General features: G+C 35.2%; 1 protein-coding gene across 2 annotated transcripts in view; it reads right to left on the reverse strand.

Annotated features, from left to right (window-relative positions):
* Nucleotides 1–19,746, reverse strand: part of LOC115218406 (rho GTPase-activating protein 7) — a 229,625-nt gene that overhangs the window by 146,599 nt on the left and 63,280 nt on the right. The window contains exon 1 of one of the 2 annotated variants that reach the window (XM_029788200.2): nt 8,821–8,966. The exons of the other annotated variant lie outside the window; for it this stretch is intronic. Within the exon in view, the coding sequence (XP_029644060.1) occupies nt 8,821–8,850 (30 nt within the window). The 5' untranslated portion in view covers nt 8,851–8,966. Of the gene's footprint in view, nt 1–8,820; nt 8,967–19,746 lie in introns of those variants that run through there. 2 annotated transcript variants of the gene reach the window in all.

Raw genomic sequence — 19,746 nt, forward strand, 5'->3', positions numbered from 1 at the left:
ACATGAAAAAAATGGCCAAGGACTAGCATAGCAGCCATGATGTCTTTACTAAATGCCTATTCAAAATTGCTAACTAGTTTTTCCTCCCATCAATTTCTTTCTATCATTAGTTCTTCATTAACGACTACTGATTCTACTCTAATTGCTCCTTTTAGAGTGCCTCACCACATATACTCCTGTCAAAAAACCACTTAACTAATTCACTAATCTGGTTCCTGTAACGTTTGAGCACCGTTAAGGATTATGTTCAACATCCAGATACTAGTTCCCAAGTTATGAGTCCTACCTAAGTTGAGTGAGCAAACTACAAATTTGTTGTCTGTGTAACCAGCCAGTTTGAACTGTAAATATCCTACACTGTCCCTATCCACTGCCTTTACAAATACTCTATCTAGATATGATCTAGATGACCCACTGCAGTTGCTCCATGTCCACACTAGCTCATCAAGGAAATCCAGTTGGTATGTCAGAATTGAAAACTTTGGAGTAGGTTTTCAGTGCTATTGCACTTCACCATCTCCAATGTGCTAACTCCACACATTCCCTCTGTGCATTTAAAATACAGTTCCAATCCCTCACTAGTAGTAGAATTTGGGATGTCCTCAGGAACACTTCTTGACATCTGCAGAAATTTGGCCATCTCATCCCTGTCTGGTCACAGACAACCATTAATCTAAAGGTACCATCCTCTCTGCCATTCATGTCCAGGACCACCACCTTACCATTTGTGTCTAGGAAGATTACCTGTACCTTGAGATCGAAGTATTTCTGGAATAAGACTGCCACCCAGCTGCCTGATCCCAACAAACCACAAGATGAAAATATCTCTTAGCTGTTGAAATTGGCATGAATGCATGCATACCAAATATCATCGTACCAGTGATGGCTACTACATCTATGCCAAGTGATCTGAGGTCACTGAGCAAGCTGACCCCAGGCTGTGCACATTTCATACAGCCAACACTGAGGTCAACCATGCTTCCATGAGGCCCATCACTCGAATGGTGCTATTTATATGCTACTGGCATAGATGCCAGTTACATGATGCCAGCATCAGCCATGACTACGATCTCATTTGGCTTGATGGGTTTTCTCAAGCATAGCATATCACCAAAGGTCTTGGTCATTAGTCATTGTCTCCATGAGGCCCAATGTTCAAAGATCATGCATCACCACCTCGTCCCATGTCTTCCTGGGTCTACCTCTACCACAGGTTCCCTCCACAGTTAGTGAGTGGCACTTCTTTACAGAGCTGTCTTTGTCCATATACATCACATGACTATACCAATGCAATCACCTCTCTTGCACACCACACTTGATGCTTCTTATGCCCAAGTTTTCTCTCAAGACAGTTACACTCTGTCATACATGCACACTGACATTGCACATCCAGCGAGGCATACTATCTTTATTTATTTTAAGCTTACGCATATCCTCAGTGGCCACAGCCTACGTTTTGTTGCCGTGAAGCATAGCTGTTCGCACACAGGCATCATACAGTCTGCCTTTGACTCTGAGAGAGAGGCTCTTTATTGCCAACAGAGGTAGGAGCTCTCTGAACTTTGCTCAGCCTATTCTTATTGTTGCAGCTATGTTCTTGGAACATCCACCTCCGCTACTAACTTGGGTCACCTAAATAACGAAAGCTATCAACTACCTCTAGCTTACCCCTCTGGCAGTTGATAAAGTCTATTTTCTGTACATTTTCAATGTTTATTGTACCTGTGCACCTTCCATGCACAAAAATTATTTCCCCAGTTAATCTTCCTATGATATTGATGCACCTCTTGTGTATCCATAGCTTGCACCAGGTACATCTTATGAAGTTTCTACCTATGCCTTTCCTACAGATTGAGCAGGGCTGTCTAAGTGAAGGAATTTGTTATTTGTCTGCTTTCCTACTTACTAAGACTTTGTTTTTTCTAGGTTAACTCTAAGGAATTAATGAAAAGCAATTAATGTTTTGTGGGCAGTAAGAATGATACTAATTCATCTGTTTAAATCTATAATTTTAGTAGTAAAAATTAGGGCTTTGTTTGACCTTTAAACATTCAAATTGGCTGAATCTGGCTGTAACTGGCCATAACAAGCTACAAATCACATTATTGAATTCTCATAGCTTTGAGATAATGTGAAATAAGCCTTTCCTGCCTAAACATGAGTATAAATACCATGAGATTTTTTAGACATTTTTTTAGTTTTTTTTAAATTCAATGTTCAAAGACTAATGTCTTTATTAGTATTTACCGATATGGCATCAGCGAGTAGTGATTATGGCTGTGATGGTTTTACACTTGATGATATACAAAATGTAGAAGAGAACAACAGTGATTCATTTTTGGATGAATCTGATATACATGTTTATGAATTTTCGTCAGATGAGGAAGAATATTTTGATAGTGAAAATGAAGAAAACATTCAGGACATAATTCAAAACATTATAGCAACATCTCAAAAATTACATCACTAATTACAATTCCAGATTTCACAGAAAAGAGTGGTCCATAACACAATATACCTTCTGATAGTGAACCCTTGGATTATTTTTCAAAACTATCACAGAGGAAACAAACAGATATGTCCAATGGATCATTTCTACTCATGGAAGAACCAGTCAATTATGGCAGCCATAGTGGATTGTAGAATATGTTGAATAAAATCATAATTAACTGATCCTCCTGTATTTTCTTTTATCTAAAGCCAGGAACTTTTCAGCATCCCCTCATAGATAGGCAAACAAATAGGCACAGAAAGACAGATAGACACATATACACATACTTACATACATATATATATATATAGAGAGAGACTTAAGATGATGTATAAAAAATTCAGAAACTGTTATGGCTTGCCATTATAGTTTTTAAATGTTAATATTTCATGGTTGTAATTCACCAATGGTTTGTTTCTCTTATTTAATAAATGAAATTTTTGTCAGTAATATTTCAACTGCAATGTATAAACATAATTGGCACTCATGTGTTTCAATCCCATATTATTCTGCAGAGATTAAAATCAAAACGTGTCAAAGGTCCTTCCCAATCATAAAACAGATTTCTCAGATTCTGTGGTGTATATATTCTCCCATTAGACTGCTAGAGAAAACTGCCGTTTTTTCTAGTGGTGTCATATGAAATTGTCACCCATAATTATGACCCTAGTATTGATCTATTGCATTTCAATCTATTTTAGATTCAGGGTTAGTTAGGGTTAGGGTTTAGGGGTGGGGGAAGGGTATCTTTTTTTCTTCACAAATGTAAATAAACCCAATCTGTTTCTTAAACGAGGGACATATTCATACAGCACAGAATGCTTTCACCTCAATAGACGGTCACTGATTGGTTGAAATTGCCGAAATGCAAGAAATTAAAGATGAAATATGTTACAAACTACAGAATTTTCTCAAGAAAGCCAAGAGAAAATGATGTTTTATAAACACATTCTCCCAGTATACGAAGTTTAAAATTTTTTAGTTACCTAGAAATTATGTTAAAAACTGCCATTCAAGCCGAAAAGGTCCTTAGACAGTATACCAGTCCATCACATGATTACTCAATTTTATCAGCTGAGTGGACCAGAACAACATAAAATGAAGAGTTTTGCTCAAGAACATAATACATCACTTAGTCTAGGAATTGCAATCACAATTTTACAATCACAAATGTAAAACCCTAACCACTAAACATTCAACTCTCTAGGGCTTAAATACCCCAGTCAAATTCTAAAATGATATCTTTGGATTAAGATTCCATATGCATTCCAAAAGATATACTGAGTGTTTTAATTTAAAATAAGAAAAGTGAAAGTGACAAATATCTGATTTTTAAAGAATTTAATGTAGATCATTTTGGGTAGTGACACTACATCTAACTACATTTTGACTAAGGTAATATCCTTTAAGTGGACATTGATTAGTACATCTAAATTTAGTTATTTTCATTAGTATTATTTGTAATTTTAAGTTTGTATAACTATATGTATGTTCCAATATGTAGGCAATAATTTTAGCTTTTTACTTTGGTAGCTCAAATTTTGCGTAGTGGCAGATACCAAATAAGAAATTGGTACACATGTGTACTTGAGGAACTTGGTTGACAGCCTTAGTAAACAAGTATCCTCGATATCTTCTGATGAAAATGCCTTTATGGGGACAGCTGGATATTATGAGATGCTAAGAAATAATGAGTCCTCTGATAAAATTAACCACATAAAAGCACTGAGGACACACAGCATAAAAATAGGATTAGGAAAAGGAATATTTTATGATGCAATTCAGTATTTAATCAAGCAATAAAAATATATATGGCTAGCAATTCCTTTATCAAATATACTACCATTTCCTGCCAGGATGTAAGTATATAGTAAGATATTAAATAGGAATGATGTTAAGGTTAATTATTCAGCTTTTAGTTCTTATAATGCTGCAAAGCTGAATGAATGAAAAAAAAACAACAATGCAAACAGCTGGCTAACATGCAACTTCAGAACTTATGAGAACTGCCTACTTGATAATAACTGTTTGGCTAAGCTGATAATATATAGAACTAAAGTAGAAACAAATATCAGACATGAACCTAAAATATATATATTGGGGCAACTGAATTGATATTTATAAATCAATTCTATATACCCAAACAATCATTTGTCAGCATTATCATCTTGTTGAAATTTACATGATTCTTATGTGAGACAAGTTCTCATGAATTCAAAATTATCTCATCAATTTAGATAAGGCTCAACTATAAAGAAATGCAGTATATCCTTTGTTCCAAAGCAGTAATGGTTTGAACAAAAGAACAAAATTGTATGCATACCTTGTATGCACAGAACAAAGTAAGTACCAGCTTCCTTCAATTTTATCCTGGTTCAGGAAATAAAAACGTTAGATTCAAAATGTTTCAACACACTCACATACATTGTTTTTAAAATATTGCTTAAACAGCAAAGTGATATCATGAGGATAATTCTTAGGGTGACTTTCCTTGTATAAGGATTAAAACATTTAAAGTATTCTTATGAGGGCTAGAAATGAAATGAAAAATGTGAGCTTGAGATAACTGTTTTTGCACATGTAGGACAAATTTAAAAGAAAAACAGATAAGCATTTTCTTTATAACTTTCATCTAACATTTCAGAACATATATAAACAATAGATAATTCAAAGATAATAAACTCAGATTATCAGCTGAATGATTGGAAACATATAAATCAAAGTACTGGAATTATGCACCTTTCAGTTATAATATATTAAAGAATATTCTACAGTTACACATTGAGTTCTATAATTTATTACTTCTCAGTGAATCAAAAGAAATTCACATATACATCTTCCACACACACACACACACACACACAAGCATGCACATATTCATATTCATGAAACATTACATAATGAACATATTTAAAACTATCAGACATGCAGTCTTTAACCAATTGGTGAAAGATGTACCAAGAACAGTTATCTTAATGATAATAACTATTTCAATTGGTACTTATTTTATTGACTCTGAAAGGCAAAGTCGATCTTGGTAAAATTTGAATATCTCAATAATAATAATAATAATAATAATAATAATAATAATAATAGTATATTGTCACTACTTGAATCTTCTTCTGACCATTTAATTAAATAATTTATAAATAAATTTATAAATAGCATATTCATTGCACATATTTGATCCCCTTTTGTACAACCAGTTGCCCCATTCCTTGGACCCACTTCCTTTTAACATCCACCTTTGCTTTAACTATCATTCCTTTCCATTTTATCCTCCATCAATCACCCTCTTCTGTCCCACTAGTTACCTATCCCTCTCCCTAAGCTACATCTTTTGACTGCCATATAATATCTTTAACACCCTCTCTAATCTGCTACTGACAGATTCCATGCCCACCCCACCAGTCTTTGTCTTCCACTCACTATATCTGCCTCTATGTAACTTTGCCCCTATCTCTGTCATTGTATGTTTTCTTCAGCCTTTCTATCCTGCATATTATCTCCCTATTTCTCATCTATCTACAGGTTTATTACACCCTTTCTGTACTACCACTTACCACCTCTTCTTTTCTGGGTCACTCCTATTTCCCCACCACCACCATACACACTGATAATTACCATCCACCACACACCTACCCTTGTTCAACATTTATTACATTTACCTTTATCCCAATCTTTAACCATCTGTCACTCTCCCAAACTTAGCCACCACCCTTCCTGATCCTTTGTTCATATTTTCTCTCATACTAACCTTCTTGTCCTTTGAGAATATGTCCAGATTCCTCATCGCCATCATTTTTATCCCTCTTTCTAGCTCCTTCCACATCCCTAATATAATGTGGGGGTAGCCATGCTATCTCCTCTGTAGCAAGACACCAGTTTCTGTTTTCTTGTCATACAATAGCTTCTCAACACCTTGTATAAAGTCACCTCCCATTCTACTGCATCCCCACACAGGAGTGGGGGTAGGGTCTTCTTTCTTGTCTTGCAAGATTCTTCATGATTTTACAAGTGCCAATTCTATGAAAAAGTACCTTGTACACTTTGGTTTGTCTACAAGGTGATTAGCATATTAAGAAGGACATCCAACCTTAGAAACAATGCCAAAGCAGACATTGGAGCTCAATGAGCCTCTTGGTTTGTTGGTTCCTGCTGAACTGTTGAACCCATGCAAGCATCAAAGATAGCCATTAAATGATGATGATGATGATGATGATGATAGAAATCCATACCATCCTTAATCTGAGTTCAAATTCCACTCAGGCATTCATTACATTTAACTATTTTTTTCTGGGATTGTATTGATAAAATAAATATCAGTAATATACTTGGGTTAATATACTTAGATAACCTTCTCCTAAAATGCTGCCCCTGTACCCAGTCTATCGAAACTAGTATCATCATCATCATCATCATTATTGGTAGTGGTGGTGGTAATAGTAATGCAAGTGTCTACCATATCTCTTGATGCATTTTATTTGCTGGTGTCGTTTAGCCCCACGTTAACCCAGATGAAAAACACCTGTGATTAAAGACATTCCAGTTATAACCATTTTGTCTTTTTTCCTATATGCGGGAAACTCAAGGTCACACTATCCAATGTCTCTTTTTCTATGATAGTGGATTGTAATTTGAAAGAAATATGACTGCTATTTCTAGTGTATAGAACGTCCACATAGAAGTTTCTTTATTTTTTTCCCTTTTAAAGATCTAAGAAAAATTAAGAGTACTTCTATGTTTCCTAAAGTAAGTCTTTTAGGAGTGTAGGATTGACTTTGTGCTACATCAGTTTTTGTCATCCATTTGTTGTTTAGAATATATGTAATGTGAATCATGTCATTTTTTGTGAAGTGGAGATTGTGTTTAATGAGTACAATGTGAATTGCGTTGCATTTTGTGGCTGGCTGATGATTTTGCTGTGTGGATTGTATTATTCTTATTAGGTGGCACATATACAGAATATGAGTTGTTGGTGAAGTGTAGAATGTTTTATACTATCAGATGCTGGAAGTATGCTATTTCATTGGGTAGTGATGGTGTAGAATTATGTCTTTCTGTAAGTAGGTGATATCTACCAGTTATTATTATTATTATTATTATTATTATTATTATCCTGCACCAAGCTAGCAGAATAGTTAGCATGCCAGGCAAAATGCTTAGCAGTATTTTGTCAGGATTCGTGTTCTGAGTTCAAATTCTGCCAAGGTTGACTTGGCCTTTCATCCTTTCAAGGTCAATACTGGGATCGATGTAATTGACTAATCCCCCACCCCCAAATTTCAGGCCTTGTGCCTTCAACAGAAATTATTATTATCATTATTATTGTTGTTGTTGTTGTTGTTATTATTATCATTATTATTATTATTGTTATTATCATTATTATTATTATCATCATTATTATTATTCATCATCATCATCATCGTTTAACGTCCGCTTTCCATGCTAGCATGGGTTGGACGGTTCAACTGGGGTCTGGCAAGCCCGAAGGCTGCACCAGGCCAGTCAGATCTGGCAGTGTTTCTACAGCTGGATATTATTATTATTATTATTATTATTATTATTATTATTATTCAGGTGGCAAACTGGGAGAACTGTTAGCGCAGCAAACAAAATGCTTGGCAGTATTTCCAATTCTGCAATGGTGAACTTTGCCTTTTAGGTTAGTAAAATAAACACTAGTCAAGTACTGGAGGGTGATGTAATCAACTTTCCCCTCCTCTTAAAAACTGATACCCCAAGGCCAAAATTTGAGACCATTATTATTGTTATTGTTGTTGCTGAAACAATAGAGACGTGGATTATATAACAGAAATAGTTGAATTGTTTTAAGATCTTTCACTTTTGTTCATTCATCTACATCCTCTGAGTTCAAATCCCACTTCTAAGATCATCTTTTCTTTTAAATCCTTTGACTTTGATGAAATAAATACCAATCATGTAGTTGTGGGCAGTTGAATTGATTATACACGTTTACCAGGAAGTTTATACATAGTAACTTGATCTACCAGAAATAGCAACCAAATCTCCCACAAATCACACCCTACTATAAGTGTGAAAGTAAAGAACACTTTGGATAACATAGTTTTAAATACTATTAAAAAGACAGGATGGTCATGGCTGGAATGGTCATACTCAATTAGAATGGAATAAGCAATATATAACAACAGGCAAAAAATATCTAAAGCTACAAAAACAAACCCACAAAATTGATCTTTTATGAGTGCAGACCCCCCCCGTTCCCCTCACCACCACCACCACCATCACCCAAAACCACTACTACTGGGAAGCAATCTATGTAAATGTGAAGAATTTGAATTGCTTACCCCAACCGTTGATGACCGTTTTCTAAACATAATGCCATTTAAAAGAATTTATACCAATTTTTGACCATCACAACACAACTTGGTATCCAATTCCTCATTGAAACCATATAAAACTACTGCTCTTTGTAGCAATGTAGCTTTTCCCTCCACACCCCGCCCCTCACACACACACACAACATCTTTCTCTCTTTCTTGCTCTTACTATTTCCAAATGTATGTGATGTGTGTGTGTGTTTAGAATGTACGATTAAAGAGAGATGGTAGAAAGAGTGAGGGGGAAGAGAGAGAAAGAAATTCTGTGTATGTATGTGTGTGTGTGTGTGTGTGAATGTGAGCATGTATGTGTGTATGTATTTTATATGATTGCAGTGTGTATGTATTTGCAACTCCCTATCGAAAATTCGAAATATATATTTTACAGTATAGATATATCTATAACTGTAAATATGTGTAGGGGTATTTGCATTTGTGCATGTATATGCCTGCTTATGCATATAGATATTTTTGCTGTAATGTATACGTAATAACGTGTATAGATGTACGCACACACATACGTGTGTGAGAGCATATATATATATATATACATATATATATATATATGTGTATATATATATGTGTGTGTGTATATATATATATGTGTGTGTGTATATATACATATATATATATATACATACATATATATACATATATATATATATATGTGTATATATATGTGTGTGTATATATATACATATATATATATATATACATACATATATATACATATATATATATATATATATACATATATACATATACATATATATACATATATATACATATATATATACATATATATATACATATATATATATATATATATATATGCCATGATCATCATTTAACATCCACTTTCCATGCTACACACACAAATAAATCTGTGTATATTTACTTCAGTATGTATGTTTATATGAATATTTAAGATTATATGTATATATATGTGTGTTTAAAGAAGTAGCTACAGAAACAAACAAGTGATTATGGCGCATGAGGAGGAGAGTCAAGATGAGGAAAGGAGAGAGAGAGAGAGTGTGTGTGTGTGTGTGTGGTGTGTGTGTGTGTGTGTAAACGTGTGCATGTGTGAGTTCATGTAAGCATGTTTGCATATGTTTATGTGTGCACATGATTGGGCATGTGTGTATGTGTGTTTGTACGTGTACGTGTGAGACTGTGTATAACCATGTTTGTGCATGCATCCACTTGTGTGTATTCATGCATCTTAGTATATATGATCACTTTTGTGTGTGAACATATGTATATAGTTTAAATGTGTGTGTGTGTGTGTGAGGTTTAAGCTGAAATGAGAGAGAAACAGGAAGAGGAGTTAATGTAGTGCATGCGAGTCAAGGAGAGGGGGAGAAGAAACTGTGGTGAGAGGTGAAAATGTTCTGATATGGGAAAAATGGTAGGGGAAGGTGATGGGCCCATAAAAGCTGTGGTCTGCTTTCTAAAGATAACACTAACAAGAACACCATCCTGCATGACCCTCCTCTGAAAGGAGGAGGAGAAGGAAGAGGAGGAGGAGGAGGAGGGGGAGGAATTTAAAATTGTAAAATTGCATGCATAGCTGAGCTGTATGTTTAAGTAGTTCACATAGTTCTGGATTTGAGCCTACAGCATGGCACCTTGAACAAGTGTCTTCAACTACAGTTTTGGGATTTCACTAACTTTTAACAATGACCCATTGCTATTATTCAACAGTATTAGGTATGTTGCCAAAATTGCTACCAGCAGATTGATCACCAATAAAATACTTCTTGCACTTAAGTAATTACATAATATGGATCTTTTCGGTTTGAACAGCAGTTTTTTAAAATAATTTCCACGTAACTAAACACTTTTAAACTTCGTATACTGGTAGAATGTGTTTATAAAACATCTTTTTCTCTTGGCTTTATTGAGAAAATTCTATAGTTTGTAAGATATTTGTTGTTTTTTTTTTCTTCAATTTCTGCAATTTCAACCAATCACTGTCGTCTATTGAGGTGAAAACATTCTGTGCCGTATGAATATGTCCCTCGTTTAAGAAACAGATTGGGTTTATTTACATTTGTGAAGAAAAAAACGATACCCTTCCCCCCACCCCTAACCCTAACCAACCCTAACTAACCCTAACCCTAAAACAGATTGAAATGCAATAGATCTATACTAGGGTCATAATTATGGGTGACAATTTCATATGACACCGCTAGAAAAACTGCCGTTCAAACCGAAAAGATCCCATAATATATGGAATGGGAAAACAACATTTTGACCATAAATATTACCAGAGAATTGCACCTACCATTTTACTGTGGGCAAATTAGTGAATCATTCACTCTTCTCCATGCAACAATGCAAACAACTGAAGTCAAATGGACTTGAGGATTAGCCAAACTGCTTTTTGTATGTGTTATGAATTATGTATGAAACATATGTAAATTTTACCTTAAACCATGAACTGCATCATAGAATCAATAGTTGCAACCAATTCAGCAACCTCACAGGTTGTGTAGTGGATAGTATGGATGTAATTTCACTCTACCCATCTATAGACACAGATTTTGTTGTGAAAAAATGCACTGAGATTATCTGCGAGAGTGAAGTAGAATTCCGTGAAGTCAAAGTGAGGAAACTGGGACTCCTCCTTAAACTAAGCTATGATAATAACTATCTAGACAACCACAACCTCAGTAGATTCTGCCCCACCAGGTCACAGAGGGGAAAACCACCCACCTCCACCACCTCAGCAGTGAAGAAAAGCACTGGAGTGGCTGGACCATACCCACCAAGGACCCTGAGAACAACAAGCAGGTGAAAAGAATGATTTCACATGCAATAAGAACCACCTTGAAGAATCACATAGTGAAGTTTAACAGGAAGCTATACATGTAGGTTCAAGGTGCAGCCATTTGTGTTGGTGTAACTGGAAATGTGGCCAGCCTCTTCATGATCTGGTGGGACAGAAGACTCAAACAGTCCACAACTCTTTTTATTTACTGTAGGTATGTAGACAACATTAATATTCTAGTTAAGACCAATTCTAGTAACAGTAATGCAGAAACCAAGAGGAACATAATGGAGAGCATCCAAAGTATCAAGTTAACTATAGATTACCCCACTAAGCACCATAAAAATAGACTCCCCATCCTTGATACTGGACTTTGGTTAGAGACTGTGAACAACAGAATGCAGTTCCTCCACTCCTATTACATGAAACCCATAGCCTCAAAATACATTGTTCACAAGAACTCAGCTTTGTCACACAACATGAAAATCAACATACTGATAGCTGACTTAGGATAATGAACGTGTCCCGCTATGCAAACCCTATGAAACAAAGAAACATGTACAGAATTTCATGCACCGCATGCAATTCTCTGGATATGATCAGAAAGATAGGGTTCAGGTATACAGGGTTGCTAGAAAGAAGTTAGATAACATCATATGTAATGAAACCAGTGGTACCTGCCCTAGATATAGAATTAAAGACTGGAGTAGAATACAAAGGGTTTGTGACAAAGCAAACATGGTGAACACGTTGTACAAGACTGACAAATATCAAGGAGTGATGTTTGTAGAGGCCACAGCCATTGGAGAACTAGCCCGTAGATTTAGGAGAGCTCTGAAAGAGACCAAGTTCAACATTAAGATTATTGAAAAGCCAGGGAACTCCATCTGATCACAACAATGTAGGAAGGAGGAATTACAACCGTGTTTCATGGTCTGCTACCACAACAGCTCCTTTATAGGATCCAGTTAGCTCAAGACATCATCAGAAGGAACCACATCCGGTTTCGGCCCCTACTCCTATACCGTTTTGATGTGGCGGGGCTCCCCCTTTCGGAGGTGTCTTCAGCTCTGGTATTGAGTGCATGTCTTCTTTCTTCTGTTCCCTGGCCTCTTCGATGTATCGTCAGTGAGTGTCAGCTGGTGACTGACTGTCTTGTCAAATTTTTCCCTTTAAATACCTGCCGCATAGGCTCCAGCAGGCAGCCCCAGCAAGTTGTCACGTGACACTGTCTCACCTTAACTGACTAGTGAAGGCACGGAGTTTTAGCCCGCGCTTTTTCTAAACGACCGTCACCTGTCAGTCAGCTTGTCTCACCTAATGATGTTATTTTGAGAATACCACATGCATTTTACTCACTGACTCACCTGCTCTCTTTATCTTACTCTCTAACTCACCCTCCTTTCTTTTTTAGCTGGAGTATTCATATAACTACTCTACAGCCAGACATTTATCCCTGTTCCTCTATACTTCTTATCTCTCATCAGCTGGCACAAAGTCACCACCTCCTCATTACTATCCTCTCCTCCCAGCTGGGGGAATTTTTGTCTTGAAAGTTACTTGGTGATCCTGTTCGTGCTGGTACAACAAAAAAAGCACTGGTGCTGGTGCCATGTAAAAAGCACCGATACTGGTGCTGTGTAAAAAGCACACAGTGCACCATGTGGCACTAGGAAGCATATCCAGTCATAGAAATCTTGTCAAAACAAACAATGGAGCCTGGCGAAGCTCCTGTCAAACCACCCAATCCATGCCAACGAATGCATGTTAAATGATAATGATATGATATAGTATGTGTGTGAATGAGAGAGTATATGTATTTCTTTACTACCCACAAGGGGCTAAACACAGAGGGGACTAACAAGGACAAACAAATGGATTAAGTTGATTACATCGACCCCAGTGTGTAACTGGTACTTAATCTATCGACCCCAAAAGGATGAAAGGCAAAGTCGACCTCGGTGGAATTTGAACTCAGAACCTAACGGCAGACGAAATACGGCTACGCATTTCGCCCAGCGTGCAAATGTTTCTGCCTGCTCACCGCCTTCATGAGAGAGTATATGTATGAATGTGTGTGTGTATGTGTGTGCGTGTGTGTGTGTACATTTGCCAGTGTCTAAGTGTGTGAGTGAGTATGTATACAAATATAACTTGAACTTTGAAACCAATCTAGCATGACACTTGAATATCCATTGTACCTATTTGTTTCAATGGATTTGTTTCTATCATAACATAGTGTTATTACCTTTATTATTAAATTTACTTAGTCATAAATTTATTATTCCTTTACCTTTTCTTTGAAACTGGCTATGAATTCCACTACAATTCTTAGATTTTAAATTTTGTACACCTATTTTCTTAATTACTTTGTGTTCTATCCTACTATCCTAATGTTCTAACAAAGTACTTTATAAATGATTGTTAATTATTGGTGACCTCCTTCCCATAGACCTCACCATATTTGTTCACTACTTGATTATCTACTTCTGTCGTTATGTGAATTCTATTACTGCAACAATTATACTCAATAAGCATAAGCCGTAAGACCTTGATTTGTATAGATTTCATCATATATTTTATATTCAACAAGGCTATAATCCCAAATACTAACATGTATAACCTGGTCAAATTATATGTTCAAAATACTTGCTATCTATCATTCAATATTTTGAAACCATTCTAAATAACCTTGCTCTAACCTGGTATATTCCTGGTTTTCAAATTTCTTACATATATTGTAAATAGGTATGATTATTGCATATGAGTGAAATTATATCACTGTCCACAAAAACTGTTAGGATGGGCTAATTTGTATAAGTGAGCATGAGTGCATTTTTGTGGTTGGTATTTGATACTATTGTATTCAGCCTGTAACAAATTTGACTACATCTGTATAAGTTCTGTATATGTGTACATATGTGTGTGTGAACATAATATGGACAGCTGAGTCTACATATATGTTTATTACTTTTGGTATTCATGTTTATGTGAGCAGGAAATGTCTACGGATGTATGTCTGTGTGTAAGTAAGGGTATGCATATGTGAATGAGTATGTATACAAGTGTAACTTATACTCTGAAACCACACTAGTGTAACACTTTAGTATCCACTTGTCTCTATTTATTTCAGTGGATTTGTTTTTGTTCAATCCAACCTACTGTACAAACTTGTTTGATCTTTAGTAAAAGACCTTTCTGTCCTGTATCCCTTTCTCCCATCCTGTGGCCATTTTTCAACTGGGTTAAATGACAGTTTAAAGATGAACCATTATCCAGTACCAACCCAGAAGATATTTTTACAAAACTAGACAGAGGAAAAATATTTTTAAAACTCAATCAGTCTGATGCATATCTACAAATCAAAGTAGATAAAAAATGCTCAAAGCTGTAATGGTCAACATGCAAATACAATAGACTACCTCTTGGACTGAAGGTAGCACCTGCAATATTTCAACAGATGATGGACGTGATGTTGGCAGACTGTTAATTTCTTATTCTTTACCTTGATGACATGTTAATCAAAAGCAAATTGCAGAATGAGCAAATCAAATACATGAAGTGTGTCTTTAAAAAACTTTATTCAACCTAAGCAAGATCAAGACAATTGCAAGGCTACAGCCGAGGGAAAAGTATTATAACAATCTGAGGTATGCAGACGATACAGCTTTGTTTGCAGACACAGAAGAGAAGCTTGAAGGATTGATTAATATCATGACTGAGGAGAGTGAAAAGCTTGGATTGATGATTGACTGCAAGAAAACCTTCTCAAGGGTCTGCAACAAGAAACACAGGTACCTGCATGTCGCTTGACGGTGAATGGAACTGGGATAGGGCAGAAGGACAGTTTCATATATCTGGGAAGGTGGATAACATCAGATGGAAGGTCAGATAAAGACATCAAGTGCAGAACTGGATTAACAAAGAAGACCTTTATGGATATGAGGAGCATTTTTTTGTGCACAGAAAATTGGAATGGAAGTCAAGAAAAGACTATCGAAGTGCTACATCTGGTGAGTGCTAACGTATGGATGTGAGTCTTGGACAATAAGCAAAGTCATGGAGAAGAGACTCAAAGCTGCAGAAATGTGGTTTTATAGAAAAATGCTTGATGAATGTGGAAGTGTTGAGAAAGATGAAAGTGAAGAGACAGTTGATGGATACTATCAGAGAGAGACAATGGAGATTTGTTGGTCATTTTCTGAGAGAGGATAATGGAATGGAGCGTTACATGGTGAAGACTGAGCTGATAGAAAGGAGAGCGAGAGGAAGGCAGAGAATGAAGATGTTCAACTGGATGAAGAAGGGAATGAACATGCAGAGCAAGAAAGACCTGGGTGATGTTGCAAGAGACAGAAATAAATAATGTAGGAACAAGTCACGATTCGTCAAAGGCATGTATATGTCATGACACGAGAGAGAGAAGAAATTTTGGCAAAATACATGTCATAAAGCACATCTTTACCCCACCCTACCACCCAAGGTCAAATGGGCAGGTCGAAAGATTTGTCAACATGTTCAAAAGAGCTCTAAGTAAAGCTAGGAATGAGCTAGATAATGATGGGGCACTAACAAAATTTTTGAGAGTATACAGAATAATGCCAAATCCAAATACTAATTCAGAAAAGTCACCAGCAAGGTTAATGTTTGCAAATAAAATAATTTTATTTTACATGCAAACATTAACTCTACACCCTTTCTTCAACAATAGGCTTTGGTGTTTGGGGCAAATTGCTGGCTTCAGTTTGTTGGCCAGCAAAGCACTTTATCTTGTACTGTTGATCCAGGTTATCATCATTGTTCGGCTGTGGTCGAGACAATGGAATTTACTATATTATGCCAGACTTCACGGTCCATCATAGCATTATGGAGGTCCTGTTGCTGGATGCCTGTATCCCTGGAGATTACATCAGGGTAGGAGTGTGTGCGCCCTCTGGTATCGCGAGCAGATGGCTTCCAGAGAAGAGTAGAAATTACCTTGTTTTCAGCTCTACAACAATGTCCAGCAAACTGGACTCTTCTACCTTTCACAAGAGATGATACAGGAGGTAATTTCCCATATATTTGTACTTTGGTTGGATGACGCTTCCACGAGAGATTTTGATCTCTCATAAGGAGGTGAGTGTAAGTTCCATCCAACCGCCTCTCAAGCTTCTTTGATAACGTCCAGGTTTCTGAGCCATATAGTAGAATTGGTTCGATTGTGGCTTTGAAGATTTTAAGTTTGAAATGTCTACTTAGATTTGATGACCAGATCTTATACATATCATTACAGGCTGACCAGGCCATACCCTTTCTAGTTAGAAAATCTTTTTCAGATGATGATATGTATGTCCCAAGATATTTGTAATCAGAAATCATATTTAAGAGCAAATTGTTGAGAGTATGAATGATGAAATCACTGTTGGACAGGCACTTGTTTACATATTCAGTCTTGGACTCATTGAGGTAAAGACCTACACAATTTGAGGCTTGTTCAAGGTAGTCTTCCAGTATAAGTCTTTTTGAGTCTCAAAAAAGGGTTAGCATCATCTTTCTCCTGGAAGACTGAGTTTTGGATTTCTTCATCGCTGGTAAGCCAGGAAGTTTCCACTCCATACTCTGTCTTTTAGATTCTAACTCATAATGATGGACCCACATTTCATCTCCTGTGACTATTCTGCTCAAAAATTCCTTGCTCTCATTGTTGTAGTGATTGAGTAAACGTTGGCAGACCTCAAGATGTTTATGCTTGTGCTCTGCAGTAAGCTCTTTTGGCATTCACCTTGCACAGACTTTATGGAAGCTGAGCTCTTCATGGATGGTTTGATAGGCAGAACTATGACTAATCTGCAGAGAACAGGCTACCTCATCGATGATAACTCGTCAGTTCACTATTACCATCTCTCAAGCTTGCTGAATTGTCTTGTCAGTGGTGAAGGTTGACAGGTGTCCCCTTTTTGTGCTAAAGCCTCTGATGAATTTCTGCACCTGACACACTTTCCAACCAGAGAAATCGGATCACTGCTCTTTGTTCTTCTTTGGTGCACATTGTTAGTGGAGCAGCCATGTTTACACTTTAAAGCCAGAAAGAAAAATGGTGTGATCAGGCTCAAACTTCGATCACATGACCACAATAGTACCAACTATAAGCACATATGGACAGAAGGCTATGTGGCAATAATAAAGATATGTTATGGTGAAAGTGCGGATAATTTTTGACTGCCCCTCGTGCATATATATATATATATGGAATAAGGAAAAAATGGAGAGGTAATAAATAAAATAATTTATTAATTATAAAATATGACATCTCTGACAGTTGTTTTGATTCAGAAATCTTTAGATAATTAATTTATAAAATCAAAATCATTATAAGATGAATTTCTTCAGAAGTAGTAAAGATATACCAATTAGAAATATATGTTGAGATAATGGCTATAAACCGTTAACTGATAGCATATATACAAAAAGAGCCAATTACAGAAGGACTCAATCTAACATAGGGGGAGAAGGTAGTATATGTTATATGTTTTAAAAAAAGAAAAGAAGAGATTAATATGATATCATATGGTATTGAGAAGGAGAAAAAGAAAAGGGAAAATGGAAGCAGAAAAACCCATGTATTTATAAATATATAATAATTCCACAATCCAACATAGGGAGAGGAGGTAGTGTATATAATGTGTCTTGAATAAAACGAAAAGAAGAGATTAATATAATATTAAAGGGTATTGAGAAGGAGAAAAAAAAAAGAAAAAAGGAAGTAGAAAAACACATGTATATATAAGTATAAAATAATGTCATATAATATCATACTTAACTATAATACTGCAATACAAAAACTTAAAGTTATAAAGTTTAATTCATGTAGAAGCAAGCAGTGGCAAAATATGTCTTAACCGAAGTTATCAGAAAGGGTAAATAATTTTTAAATATAATGATAATAATAACTTATTGTTTATGTTTATAATCATAATGCAATAAAATTTAATTAAATAAATGATTAAATAGCAAATCCAGAAAAATATGGAAAGAGAAAATATCAAAACACAAACTATATCTGTTCATCCCTTAAGAAAATTTATTTTCAGGTAAAAGACAATAATAATAAGCTATTTGATAGGAGAGAATTTAAAAAGTTTTAAAATTTTTGACATGCTGCAGTCTGTTAAATAGATCAGAAGTAAATATGCTATGAAACATGCTTAAGAGGGTAAGATAATATTAAGAAAATAAACATTGTGTAAGAGGAAATACTTATATATAAATAAATTAATTGAGAATAAAATAAAATAAAATAAATTACAATGAATTATGTAAAATGCCTTCATACATAGCTGGGATATAGGGAAAAATATATATAAAGGCAGCTAAGCCGGAACAAATTTAAACAGGGCATATCTTAAAATGCAGTCAGAGGTAATGATGGTTTATTTATGTATTTAAGCAGTGAGTCACGAATCAGCTCAATAAGCTATTAACTTGGCATATTTTAGTATTAAATAATATGAAATAATAAGACTAATTTTAGAACTAATAATACAAAATAATAAGAACAATTGAAACGTGAAAGGTGTTTATAAGCCATTTAAAAACACACAAAAACTGTTAGAATCACTTCAACAATTAAATTTAATTTTGTCAAAATATTTTCATCGGTTTGAAATCGTGACCTGTTCACCGACAAAATCCTATGCTGAAATAATAAAACTAAGGGAGAAATAAGCTTAATTATATACCATAATTAAAATATGTCATATATATATATATATATATATATATTTGCTAATTGCTTCACTACAAACTGAATTTAGAAATAGGAGTTAAAAATCCCTTTTCTACTACCATAAGAATCTCCCAGACAGTAACACACCTTTTTACGAAGGTAAAGAGAAAAATAATGACTCAACCCTTTTATTACTAATTTGAAATATATATATATATATATATATATATATGTATGTATGTATGTATGTATGTATATATATATATTTAAATTAGAGAAAAACCACTATTATGCAATTCAAACAATGATAGACATAAACCAAATCATAAATAAAAAAAAATATATTGTAAAACATATAACTAGATCACAAAAAGTACAAAAATGATATTATATATTATACTCCCTAATA

This window comes from Octopus sinensis, linkage group LG13 (assembly GCF_006345805.1).
Source record: "Octopus sinensis linkage group LG13, ASM634580v1, whole genome shotgun sequence".
In the NCBI taxonomy this organism is placed as follows: domain Eukaryota; kingdom Metazoa; phylum Mollusca; class Cephalopoda; order Octopoda; family Octopodidae; genus Octopus; species Octopus sinensis.